The sequence below is a fragment of the Solanum pennellii genome, chromosome 7, assembly GCF_001406875.1.
Source record: "Solanum pennellii chromosome 7, SPENNV200".
Lineage (NCBI taxonomy): Eukaryota > Viridiplantae > Streptophyta > Magnoliopsida > Solanales > Solanaceae > Solanum > Solanum pennellii.
Window position 1 is genome coordinate 69,644,506 of NC_028643.1, and position 13,100 is coordinate 69,657,605.

The 13,100-nt window shown below is 36.6% G+C and overlaps 1 protein-coding gene across 3 annotated transcripts; it reads left to right on the forward strand.

Moving 5' to 3' along the window:
* The first annotated feature begins 220 nt into the window (after positions 1 to 220).
* On the forward strand, positions 221 to 12,431 carry LOC107026531 (pentatricopeptide repeat-containing protein At5g65560-like). 3 transcript variants are annotated; one of them, XM_015227531.2, is made up of 3 exons: positions 221 to 3,358; positions 3,469 to 3,553; positions 12,048 to 12,431. In XM_015227531.2, the coding sequence occupies exon 1, from the start codon at positions 561 to 563 to the stop codon at positions 3,300 to 3,302; it is 2,742 nt and encodes a 913-aa protein (XP_015083017.1). In that variant the 5' UTR covers positions 221 to 560; the 3' UTR covers positions 3,303 to 3,358; positions 3,469 to 3,553; positions 12,048 to 12,431. The 3 variants fall into 3 exon arrangements, with proteins under 3 accessions (XP_015083017.1, XP_027774364.1, XP_027774365.1); XM_027918563.1 differs by having other exon boundaries at positions 3,475 to 3,553; XM_027918564.1 differs by lacking the exon at positions 12,048 to 12,431 and adding an exon at positions 5,026 to 12,041.
* The last annotated feature ends 669 nt before the right edge of the window (positions 12,432 to 13,100 follow it).

Here is a 13,100-nt window from a genome sequence, read left to right on the forward strand (position 1 = left end):
ATATATAAATCTTTTTCGAATAAAAATGAAGTTATTTATATTTATAATTAATATAACATTTGCTACAAGTTATACAAAACTCTATTTATTATTTTTATAAAAATAAAAAAAAACAAATACTCTAGATATATAACTAATGTATGCATACGATATAATGAATATATAAATTTACTCATTCGTAATTTCTATCTCACGAATATGGACATAATTCTAACCGATTAGCAAAGAAAACCTTTATTAAACACCACTCATCTTCTTGCCCATAATTTTTTTGAAATCTGAGAATAACCCTAAAATCTTTTACAGTCCAAAACCTCACAAAAAAGCCATTGGGGGCCCTTTTGGGCTTTGGCTACTGAGGTTTGATGCCATCGCATTTGCACCTACGCAGCCCCCCCTTTCCCTATATTCTCCTCTCTTCCACCATTTTTTGTTGTGGTCTCCTCATGACCACGTTCACCCATGACGCAACACATCAACACTTCTCCATTTTCTTCTGATCAATCCGACACCATCTTCATGAACTCTTCACACTGTTATCCTCACATTCACTGCTCGAAATGGTAAAGCCCCTCAAACCCATATTTCTCTATTCCTTAAATCCGCATCGAAGGAGCAAGTTCAGGGGTTATACTTATCTGGGTCGTCTTCAATTTTCATCAAAACCCGATCTTTTTGATCAATCTGAGTCCATACAAACAGAAGAAAATAAGAGGCTTTTGTTTATTGTTTCTAAGGTATCGGATATTTTGTCTAATCCACGGCTGCAATGGCAGACAAATGGAGAGCTTCAGTCATTGAGCTCCATATTAAGACCCACACACGTGGCAAAAATCGTTGAGATACATGAAAATACTGAAGTAGCTTTGCAGTTTTTTTACTGGGTTTCTAAGAGGCATTTTTACAAACATGATAGGAACTGCTATGTTTCCATGTTGAATAGGCTTGTTTTTGATAAGAAGTTTGCTCCTGCTGATCATGTGAGGATCTTGATGATCAAAGGTTGTAGAAATCAGGAGGAAATGAAATGGGTTATTGAGTATTTAAGTGAACTTAGCAGAAAAGGTCTTGGGTATACTTTGTATAGCTTTAATACTTTGTTGATTCAATTGGGTAAGTTTGAGATGGTTGAGGCAGCTAAGAGTGCTTATCAAGAAATCATGAGCAGTGGAATGGTGCCGAGTTTATTAACTTTTAACACTATGATAAACATATTGTGCAAGAAAGGGAGAGTTGAAGAGGCCAAGATGATAATGAGTCATATTTATCTGCGGGAATTGAGTCCCGATGTGTTTACATATACATCTCTGATTCTGGGGCATTGTAGGAACAGGGACATGGATGCAGCATTTGTGGTATTTGATCGGATGGTTCAGGATGGAATAGATCCGAATGCAGCAACTTATACTACTCTTATAAATGGACTTTGTTCGGAGGGGAGAGTCGATGAGGCTATGGATATGCTTGACGAGATGATTGAGAAAGGTATTGAACCCACTGTGTATACATACACAGTTCCAGTTAGTTCCTTGTGTGCAGTTGGACGTGAGAAAGAGGCTGTTGATCTTGTAGTGAACATGAGAAAGAGGGGATGTGAACCAAATGTCCAGACATATACAGCTCTAATTAGTGGACTGTCTCAATCTGGATTCCTTGAAGTGGCAATTGGATTGTATCACGACATGTTGAGAAAAGGTTTGCTCCCAACTATGGTTACATTCAATATATTGATAACTGAATTGTGTAGAGCAAAATATATAGACAGAGCTTTTAATATTTTCCGTTGGATTGAAGCACATGGATACAAACCCAACACTATAACTTGCAATGCACTGATCCATGGATTATGTTTGGTTGGGAATATTGAAAGGGCAATGGTTTTACTAAGTGAAATGCTAAAGGTGGGTCCGGCTCCAACAGTGATTACTTATAATACCCTCATTAATGGCTACCTTAAACGGGGCTTTCTGGACAATGCTATGAGACTGCTGGATTTGATGAAGAATAATGGATGTAAAGCTGATGAATGGACTTATGCCGAACTTATTTCTGGTTTCTGCAAGAGGGGCAAGCTTGATTTAGCTTCAGCTCTCTTCCAGGAAATGATAAAGAATGGTTTAAGTCCAAACAAGGTAAACTATACAGCTCTAATTGATGGTTTGTCGAAGGAAGAGAAAGTAGATGATGCACTTGCATTACTTAAAAGGATGGAAGAGAGTGGTTGCAGTCCAGGCATTGAAACTTACAATGCTATCATAAATGGTTTGTCCAAAAAAAACAGGCTTTTGGAAGTAAAAAGACTATGTAATAAGCTGGCAGAAAGTACACTGCTCCCAAATGTAATCACCTACTCAACTTTGATTAATGGTCTTTGTAGGAATGGTGAAACTCATCTTGCATTTGAGATTTTGCATGATATGGAGAGAAGAAATTGCATGCCGAACCTGTACACTTACAGTTCGCTAATCTATGGCTTATGTCTTGAAGGTCAGGCTGATAAAGCAGAGAGCTTACTCGGAGAAATGGAGAAAAAAGGATTAGCTCCTGATTATGTGACTTATACTTCACTAATTGATGGTTTTGTAGCATTGGATAGACTAGATCATGCGCTTTTACTTCTTTGCCAGATGGTTGATAAGGGTTGTCAACCAAATTATAGAACCTTTAGTGTATTGTTGAAAGGATTGCAAAAGGAACATGAGTTGATTTCAGGGAAGGTCTCCATCAAGCGTGAAACAGTGTATAGTAGCACAGCTATCAAGAAGGATGTTAGTATTGAACTGTTATGTACTCTACTAAATAGAATGTCGGAAATTGGTTTTGAGCCGAATGAAGGCACATATTGCACTTTAATTCTTGGTCTGTATAGAGAAGGTAAAACTTATGAGGCTGACCAGTTGATTGAACATATGAGACAGAAAGGCTTCAGTCCTACTAGTGCAGCATATTGCTCTCTTTTAGTTTCTTATTGCAACAATTTAAAAGTGGATGCCGCTTTGGAAATATTTGATTCATTGATTCAACAAGGTTTTCAACCTCCTTTGTCAATTTATCAATCACTCATTTGTGCTCTCTGTAGAAGTAGCCGACTAAAAGAAGTTGAAGTGCTATTTGAAAACATGCTTGAGAAAAAATGGAACAATGATGAGATTGTTTGGACCATCCTGATTGATGGTTTACTCAAGGAGAGAGAATCCGAATTGTGCATGAAGCTTCTTCATGTCATGGAATCCAAGAGCTGCAATATTAGTTTCCAGACATATGTCATCTTGGCAAGAAAATTGTCCAAACTAGATGGTTAAATAATACGAGTCAAATGATTTCTTGAGAATTGATCTACACCAGAAAGCAGAAATAAGTGAGTTGATTTCTAATCTTACAATAGCCTCTCATCTATGGTTTCTTCAACTACTGTCACTGAAGCTCGATTGAAGAGGAAGCTAAGCTGAAAAAAATCTTCTGTTTCAGAAGCAGCTGCGTGATTGCTGGTAAGCTGAGTTGTTGCTGAGCTTCATGATGAAGGAACTGACCTTTTGCAGGTCAAGTGCACAAGGTGAGTGAGATTGCCTTTAAAACCCTTGTTTTCATTTTTTGCTCAAGTTTTCGTAGTAGCAAGAAATTAAGTTCCTTCTGCTTTTAGAATTTTTGAGACTTGGTCATCAAGCATAAAAACAAGAGAAAGGATAGTTCATTTAGAATTGATTCCTTTAAAGATTACCAAAGTTTCCCTGATAATAAACAATAGCAGCAGTCTGTTCGTCATGTATCCTGACATATTAGTATTTTCATATTAACTTCTTGATACAAATAATATGAATAGGCAGTTCTCTTTTGTGCTTTTTGCTTTGGGGTTCACCGTTTATATGGATTTCCTCCCCACCCCACCACAATCATGCTTCTTAATGAAGTTTAAGTGAAGCATGTCATAAGAATAGGATAATTAGTGTATTTCATGCTCAATGTGGTGGTAAAAGCTGAAGAAGAAACGTGTTCTTCCTTGATCTATAAAACCCTAATTATATCTGCTGACTTATCTTTCTCTGGAATTGATGAACAGTGCTGCATCTCAATCTCATCCTCTTTTATTTTAAATATCAGCCTGTTTTGTATCAAACTAATCATTTAGAAGGAAAGCAGCAACATTTTAAGAGAGAGAAAGTTTTAGTTGTGGTGATTATTTTGGTTGTTAGCTTGAATATTGAATCTCAGCAATTAACACTCCTAAAAACTCCTAAGAGTTAGTGGAGAAAAATGTATCAAGCAGTACAAGGCTTGCTTGTTCAGTATTAAATCAATTTTACCGCTGGTTACGTAGAAGTTAAATGCTATCAAAAGCTTAATTCCAAATATTTAAAACCAGATTAGATAGACTGCATTTGTTGAAGTCACAGGTCAAGTGGGATAACTACATTTATTCTACATGGCTCAACAAAGCTCCTTCAAAATGTAGGCTCCAACACTTGCATTTAGCTTTTTATTGCAGTATGGGAATCTTCAAAGATACAAGGGTTTTCTTGTGTCTGTCAACCCCATTCACATTATTATCATCCCTGGAGAGTGGCTCATCTGAGATGATTTTGTAGAAATCTATTCCCTATTTATCAATTTGGTGCGTCTGAGGAAATCCAACATGTGGTGAACCTTCTCTAGATTGAAGTGTGAAGTGTTCATTTTGGAAATTTGATTTGTGTAAATCATAGATGATAGAGCACACCAGATATCATTTATATTTTCTCTTTTAATATACAGTAAGCTATGTGTTGGTTTTAATGGTTTGGGTTGAAATGATTCAAAAAGTAGAATAAGAGATTCTACTAGTTCATGGGAGCCTACTTGGACGATCTTCCGTCTTTTCTTTTTCTTATTTGTTGTATAATAGTGTTTTTTGAATCTATTTTACATCAATAAAGTATAACTTTTGAATCAAAACCTATTTAGACCATAAAAGAACTGATCCATTAACTCTTATATCCAAGATATCCGGGAGTAAATTACAACACCATCTAAAAATCACCATTGTTGCAGGCTTGAAGAAGTGAGTCTTGAATTTTGCATATGAACAGTTTGTTCAAATCAAGTGGATGTTGTTGGAGAAGCTGGGAAACATTGGCAGGGCTAATTTTTTAATCCTGAAACTGGCAACTTTAGGCAGGGATGAAAATTGGTAGTTCAAATTTCAGGAAAAACTATTTTTTGTTTTGAACAAATATGTCGAAACTGAAGGTATTGGTAGTTCAAACTTAAGATATACATGTTTGAAGTTTGGTCTTGGCAAGTCAAATTTTTTGACGCATATGTCAGATGTTTGCTTGCACAAGCAATACCAAGCTTTAGACAAATTTGTAATTTCAAACACAACTTTTTGCAACTTCAGTCTGAAGTGTCCAAACTTATAAAACTTTATGAACTTAGGCTGTGGCTTCAATGGGTATCCCAAAATTGGCTATCTGTGCAATTGCACCCAATAAGTTGGAGTGACAACTTTGGGATTAGAGATTAAGGTATGCATCCCAACAGCGAATGGATTCTTCCGATCTGCCGCCTTGGTGGTCAAAGTTGTCTTGTATCTGTGCTAGCATTGGTAGTTAAAATTATCTCGTATTTGTATTTATGGGGTGAAGTACGTTCCTTAGAGAATTAGTTGAGGTGTGCACAAGTTGGCGCCTGGCAGTACATCGTTGTTACTATTAAAAGATAAATAGCAAAGTTACTTTAAATTTGTGGATCAAACGTCTTGCAAGGTAGAAGATAGGGAAGTCTTTTTTTTTTTTGAGAATGATAACTCTTTTTCCTATTTATCCATATACTACATCAAAGTAGCCCCCTCCAGAAGTATTACAACCTAGGCTGACTCCATCTCTGTTTTTTGTCACAAATAGTCTATAACATCAAAAAGTTCTTCTGCCTGTATTAAAACTTTCTGTTTACACCAAAAATAATAAAGAGCTATACAATTCATCTTAAAATTCTGCAAATTGTTCTTCTTGCCCTCAATACATCTTTGATTCCTTTCTTTCCATACTGTCCACCATATACAAGCTGGGACAATCATCCATCTTTCCTCCTTAATTGTAGTATTGCCTATATTGATCCAACAATTTAGGAGTTGTGCTATGTTTCTTGGTTTCACCCAAGTGATCTTCCTAAGGCTGCTGAATATTCTCCATAATTGATCTGTCCATTTGCAATACAGAAAGAGATGGTTGACTGTCTCTGTCTGTTCCTCACACAAATAGCATCTTGAGCATAGTTGGAACTTCCTCTTCTTTATATTTTCTTGTGTTAGCACTGCTTTCTTTGCTAGTAATCATGTGAAGCAGTTTACCTTGCATGGAATTTTAGGTTTCCATATCATCTGCCATGGCCAGAGCTCCATCCTGTCATTTGAATTTGAATGATTGAAATCTTTGTAAGCTGACAGTGAAAACCCCTTTGCTGCCGATCTTCCACGCAACCTTTCTTCTTCCCTAGTCAGATTACTAAATTGTGCCATCGTATCATGGAACGCCACTATGTTCCCCATCTCCCAATCATTTAAATTCCTCCTAAGATGTAAGTTCCACCCCTGTCCTGTCCACATTTCAACCACAGTTGCATTGTGTTGCAAGCTCAGTGCATATAAGTCTGGGAATAATTGTTTGAGGGTTTTTTGGGCTATCCATCTGTCCTCCCAAAATGACACCTTCATTCCATTACCCACATGGAATCTGATTCTAGATGAAACAGAGGCCAAAGATTTCTTATTGATCTCCACATACCACATTCATATGGTGTAGTTACCATCTTTGTCATCCACCTATTCTCCATCTCATATTTTGCCCTAATCACCTCTCTCCATAGCATATTCTCTCCTGTCATAAACTTCCAAAGCTATTTCAGCATTAGGCTTTTGTTTTGTTTCTTCATGTTCTTAATCCTCACTCCCCCCTCTTTCTTGTTTCTTATGACCTCTTCCCACTTGGCTAGATGAAACTTCTTCTTGTCTTCATTTCCCTGCCAAAAAAAATTTCTTCTCAAATCATCTATCCTATGTATGACCTTGTCTGGTGCTGGGAACACAGACATCATATAAGCATGTATTACATCTAGCACACTATTAACCATGGTTGATCTACCTCCCCTAAATAGATATTGGCTCTTTCAGTTGGTTAGCTTCTTTTTGCATTTTCTATCACTCCATTCCAGATCCCTATTGATTTGCTCTTTCCCCCTAACGACATACCTAGGTATATTGTTGGTAGTTCCCCTACCATACCATCCTAAACCCCTTCCAGACTCTCCACCTGAGCCACTTCATTTATGGATAAATGGAACTCTTCCCCTAATTGATATGTAAACCAGAGATTGCTAAAGATGATGAATATTACTCTTAGGATCAACATTTGCCCCGTCATTGATTCACAAAAAATGAGAGTGTCATCTGCATATTGCACATGGGTAATCTCCAAGCCATTTTGTGCACTGTTGTCCATCTTAAAGCCCCTTATCAAACGCTTCATCTTTGCTATGTGAATTAGGTTACTCAAACCTTCCAACTTTTTCAAAAGTTACTCTCTTGCAGCTATTAGGGGCGTGTACTCCAATGTCGTCACCCCACATACAATCTTTTCAAACTATAGGGAGGTGAGCTATTTGTATTACAGAAGCATAGTTACTAGTCAATTTACGATCTCTAGTTTTCTTTGTTCACAATGTTCGAGAACGTAGATCTTTGTCAAAAGATAGCTTATTCGAAAGAATCATCTCAAAAATAGGTTCTTGGTTGATTTGGATAAGCCTTGCCAACGAAAGACTTGCAATCGAAAAGAGAAAATGACTTTTCGCAACAAGTAATCGAAACATCTTGATGTGGAAAAGAACGCGCAGACATGAGGAATGTGGTGGGTGATTTTTAAAAGGATCGAGAAATTAAAATTTTGTCAATAAACATCCAACATAAATACGCATGTCAAGGAAGGATAAGCAAAGTCAAAAAAAGGAATTTGTTATGAGGTGAGAATGTAATTACTTTAGTTGACAAATTCTCCCTCACAATAAATTCTTTTTTTGACTATGCTCATCCTTCCTCGACATTCATATCTTCATTGGATGTTTATTGACAAAATTTTAATTTTCTCGACCCTTTTAACAATCACCCATCATATTACTCATGTCTGCACCTTCTTCTCCACATCAAGATGTTTCGATTACTTGTTGCGAAATATCACTTTCTCTTTCGAGTTGCAAGCCTTTCTCTGGCAAGACTTTAGAAAAAACGTGAATCCACAATTGAACCAACTTTTGAGATGATTCTTGTGAACAAGCTATCTTTTGACAAAGATCTATATTCTCAAACTCTGTCAACAAAGAAAAACTAGACCGTGAAAATTGGTTGGTGTATATGCTTCTGTAATACAAATAGCTCACCTCCCTACAGTTAGAAAATATTTTATGTGGAGTGACGACATTGGGGTACACGCCTCTGATAGCTGCGAGTGTAACTTTTGAAAAGTTGGACCTCGTACTCACTCACCCTTCAAAAGTTCTACCAACCTCATTCTAAAAACAATTCTACCAGCCTTAAATTGAAGATAGAAATCAACTTGATTCTAACTGACATATTCCTTCTGGTTGGAAGTAAGAGAAAAACTTAGTAACATAATTAAAAGAGGGATATCTTTATTTACTTTTTTTAAAATGGAAGAAAATTAAGGAAGGTTGAGCCAGTAGCAAATCTACTCCATGACTTACTTGAGGTACTATGCACAAGCAGAGAAATTCACCGAGGTTAGAGGTCATGGAAGTGAGAAGAACAAAACAAAGGATTTTCACAGCTCTCTCTCTCATACGTTACTGTGAAGGATGAGACAGTGTCTTCCTGTACTCCTCCGTATGATACCAAGGATGGGTGAATGGGTATGCTTAAATATATGAGTGGTCCAACTTTTCAAAAGTTACACTCTCGCAGGGCGTGTACCCCAATGTCGTCACCCCACATACAATCTTTTCGAACTGTAGGGAGGTGAGCTATTTGTATTACAAAAGCATAGTCACTAGCCAATTTTTTACGGTCTCTAATTTTCTTTGTTGACAGAGTTCGAGAACGTAGATCTCTGTCAAAAGATAGCTTTTTCGAAAGAATTATCTCAAAAATTATTTCAAATGTGGAGTCACCTTTATTCGTTGATTTGGATAAGCCTTGCGAGAGAAAGACTTGCAACCGGAAAGAGAAAGTGACTTTTCGCAACAAGTAATTGAAACATCTTGATGTGGAAAAGAACGCACAGATACGAGGAATATGGTGGATGATTGTTAAAAGGATCGAGAAATTAAAATTTTTGTCAATAAATATCTAATGTTGATATGAATGTCGAGGAAAGATGAGCAAAGTCAAAAAAGGAATTTGTTGTGAGGTGAGAATGCAATTACTTTAGTTGACAAATACTCTTTCACAACAAATTCTTTTTGAGTTTGCTCATCTTTCCTCGACATTCATATCTTCATTGGATGTGTATTGATAAAATTTTAATTTTCTCGATCCTTTTAACAATCACCCACCATATTTCTCATGTCTACACCTTCTTTCCATATCAAGATGTTTCGATTATTGTTGCGAAAAATCACTTTGTCTTTAGGTTTGCAAGCCTTTCTCTGGGCAAGGCTTTAGAAAAATCCTAGTCAACCAAGAAAGGTGTATCCACAATTGAACCAACTTTTGAGATGACTCTTTCGAACAAGTTGTCTTTTAACAGTGATCTACATTCTCAAACTCTGTCAACAAAGAAAAACTAGAGACCGTGAAAAATTGGCTGGTGACTATGCTTTTGTAATACAAATAGCTCACTTCCCTGCAGTTTGAAAAGATTGTATGTGGGGTGACGACATTGGGTACACGCCCCTGATAGCTGCGAGAGTGTAACTTTCGAAAAGTTGGACCACTCGTATATTTACACATACCCTCACCCTTCGAAAGTTCTACTAGCCTAATTCTCAAAAAAAAAATTTACCAGCCTAAAATTGAAGTCAGAAATCAAGTTGACCCTAACAAACATATTCCTTCTGTTTGGTACCGTTAGAGAAACTGAGAAAACCTTGGTAACATAATAAAAAGAGGGACATCTTTATTTACTTTTTTTAAAATGGAAGAAAACTAAGGAAAGCTGAGCCACTAGCAAATTTACTCCATGACTTACTTGAGGTACTATGCACAAGCAGAGAATTTCACCGAGGTTAGAGGTCCTGGAAGTGAGAAGAACAGAACAAAGGATTTTCACAGTTTTCTCTCTCTCTCTCTCTCTCTCTCTCGTAGATTACTGTGAAGGATGAGACAGGGCCTTTCTGTACTCCTCAGTATGGTACCAAGGATGCATATAAAACTTTTTTTTCTTCATCTGGTTGGAATATTGGGGGGGTCATCTTTACTACCGAGAATCTGAGGAAGAGGAATATCACTCATTTCGATTGGTGTTATATGGTAGTGGAAAGATGTGATCTACTTGTTGTTTCTCTGTCAGTTTCAACAACAATTGCTGGTCGAATGGAACCTGTTTGGTACTGAATAGGTAATGTCGGCAATTGTTAAAGACTTGTTTTAACATCAGGCAGTTAGAAGAATTAGAGCTTGGACTCCCCGATTCGGAGCCTGTTTGGTATTAAATAGGTAAAGTCAGCAATTGAAAGGCATGTTTTTAAGTCGGCCAACTAGAAGGAAGAGAAGAGAAAAACCTTGGGAAGTTGCTTATCTGTGCTCATGACATTTGGAGAGAAAAATCAGATTTTTGAAGAGATTGAAAGTTTGTTTTTAGATATCTGAGGATCACTTTTGTTGTTTCATAAAAGTTTGGAGTACCTTGGCGGACACTGTTTATTGTTAGATGATTGGATACTCCTTATAGGAAGTCTTTTTTTTTCTCTTACGTACTCTGCTTTTCAGTACCGACGGTCTACTGGAAACAACCTCTCGACCACACAAAGGTAGGTAAGGTTTCCGTACATCCCACCCTCCAACTCATTTGTGGGATGATACTGGGTATGTTATTGTTGTACTTTACTTTTCCATACCACTTTTATGTATAGGGTTTTCACATTTACATAAATAAAACTTGATTTACTTAGAATTTATAGATTTCCACTGGAAAATTAGTTTTACTGCCGGAAGTGCTAGTGTGGGACAATCTACTTTGACTCGTTTTATGATTTACACACTTCTTATCATTTCTACTCCTGTACTAGTGTCCAGTATTAGTAATTCATCAACCTACTTGTATTATCCATAAAGTGCCTAGAAAACTCGAAATGAAGCGCCTATATATTCAGTGTAAAGCCGTAGAGGTAAAAGAAGGAGAAGAAGGAATGAGAAGAATTTGATAATCTGAATAGCTGGAGCACAACTTGCACATGGCAAAATTTTGTAGTCTTGCTCTTTTCTTCTCTGAAGCCTTTTGTTCTAGTTATCTTGTTTTCTTTTTCCATTTCTCTCCTGGTGCTTCAAAGTTCCTCTTGCTTTGATTTCCTTAGCTGTATATACATGAAATTTTGATGAGAAGAAATTGATGTTTTTGGTTTTAGGGGATGTGAAGGGGAAGGAGATGGAAAGTTGTTGGCTAGGAGGAATGATTAAAATCCCTTATACATTCTCTTGCCTGTCTATCTAAATTCTTATTCTGTATATTGCCCAATTAAAATGGAAACTAACGTGAAGATTAAGGAAAGAAACTAGGTAACTTTCTACATATAGACATCTAGGGACCTCTTAACATTTCTTAAGGGTGCCCCTGTGTGCTCTTAACTGATCCAAAAACTTGTAGCCGTGTTCATGAATGAAATTGGGGAAAGGAAAAAGAAATGTCAAGGTAAAACATGAAAATGAATGATTTTTTTGAATTTGCACCGTCTATTTGCTATGTTGCTCAGACTCTCCAAAAATGATGTTGCACTCCTGTCGGATACTTGAAAAATGTACTACTTTTTTATATATTAAGTAGGGAGATCAAATACTCTCCTCAGTGCATTGATATCTTTTGGTTTTAGGATGGAAATTAATCTGGGTATACTTTGTTCTTTTGCAGGATTCGTCGATAGTTGTCAATTCTCACCTGCTGATGGCATTTTACAATGTCCAGCAAAGTAGGAATCAGACCTAAAGGTACTGACTAGAGCAGCCATATTGATTTTTCAACACATATACCCCGGCCAAAAGGTTTCATTTCCCCCCTCTTGTTTTTCTTCTCTAACACAAGATTCATTTTATTAAACTAGAGTGCAGTCGATTTTTGGAATTAGCATGTAGGTGTAACAGATCAGTTTATGTACATAGATCTCGCTTGGCCTCTGAGTTGAATACTTTAGAAATACATGGCAATTGATTTAGAGTTGAGAGGATGTTGTAGTATTTGTATTGTTCAGTCATAATTGCAGATAATAAAGGTATCTTCACACAACTTTTTTGGTTCTCTTTTGTGCTGTGTTCTATTTAATTTATTCGATAACGTAATGATGCTGTCTGGATTAACTTGCATAATGAATAACTTATGATCACTTTGGGTTACATTCAGTGTATTCATTCAGCAATTAAGAGATGCCAAATATTTAAGATAATGTAAACAGAGTGAATGAAGGGCCTTTTAGAAACCGTCTCTACCACCTTCACAAGGTAGGGGTAAGGTCGCGGTACACACCGCCCTCCCCAGACCCCACTTGTAGTGTTACACGAGTGAGTCAATGAGAGCCAAAAAGAAAAAAAAAGTGTAGTTCCTGTAACTTTCTTCAATAGTACCAACAGAATGGGGTCTCAAAAAGAGATCCAAATCATGCATCCCAATCTTGTCTTATATTCAAATGTACAGTACTTGTAGCTCATAATGCCATGAGACATGACTAATATATTGTCTCTAATGAATGAGATTTTTGTGAATTTTATACTTTAGTGTTTGGAGGCATGTTAATTTTCAATGACATATCCATCAGTCCTTTAATTTTATTTTATACTGCTGTATGCATCAAGAGAGAAGAGTATCTTATTATCTAGAAAAAACCAGGAAGATGAAGGCAAAAATATTGATAAAAAAAAGTATCTTATTGTGTATGCAACGACAACCATATTTTACCTTTTATTTTAAAGT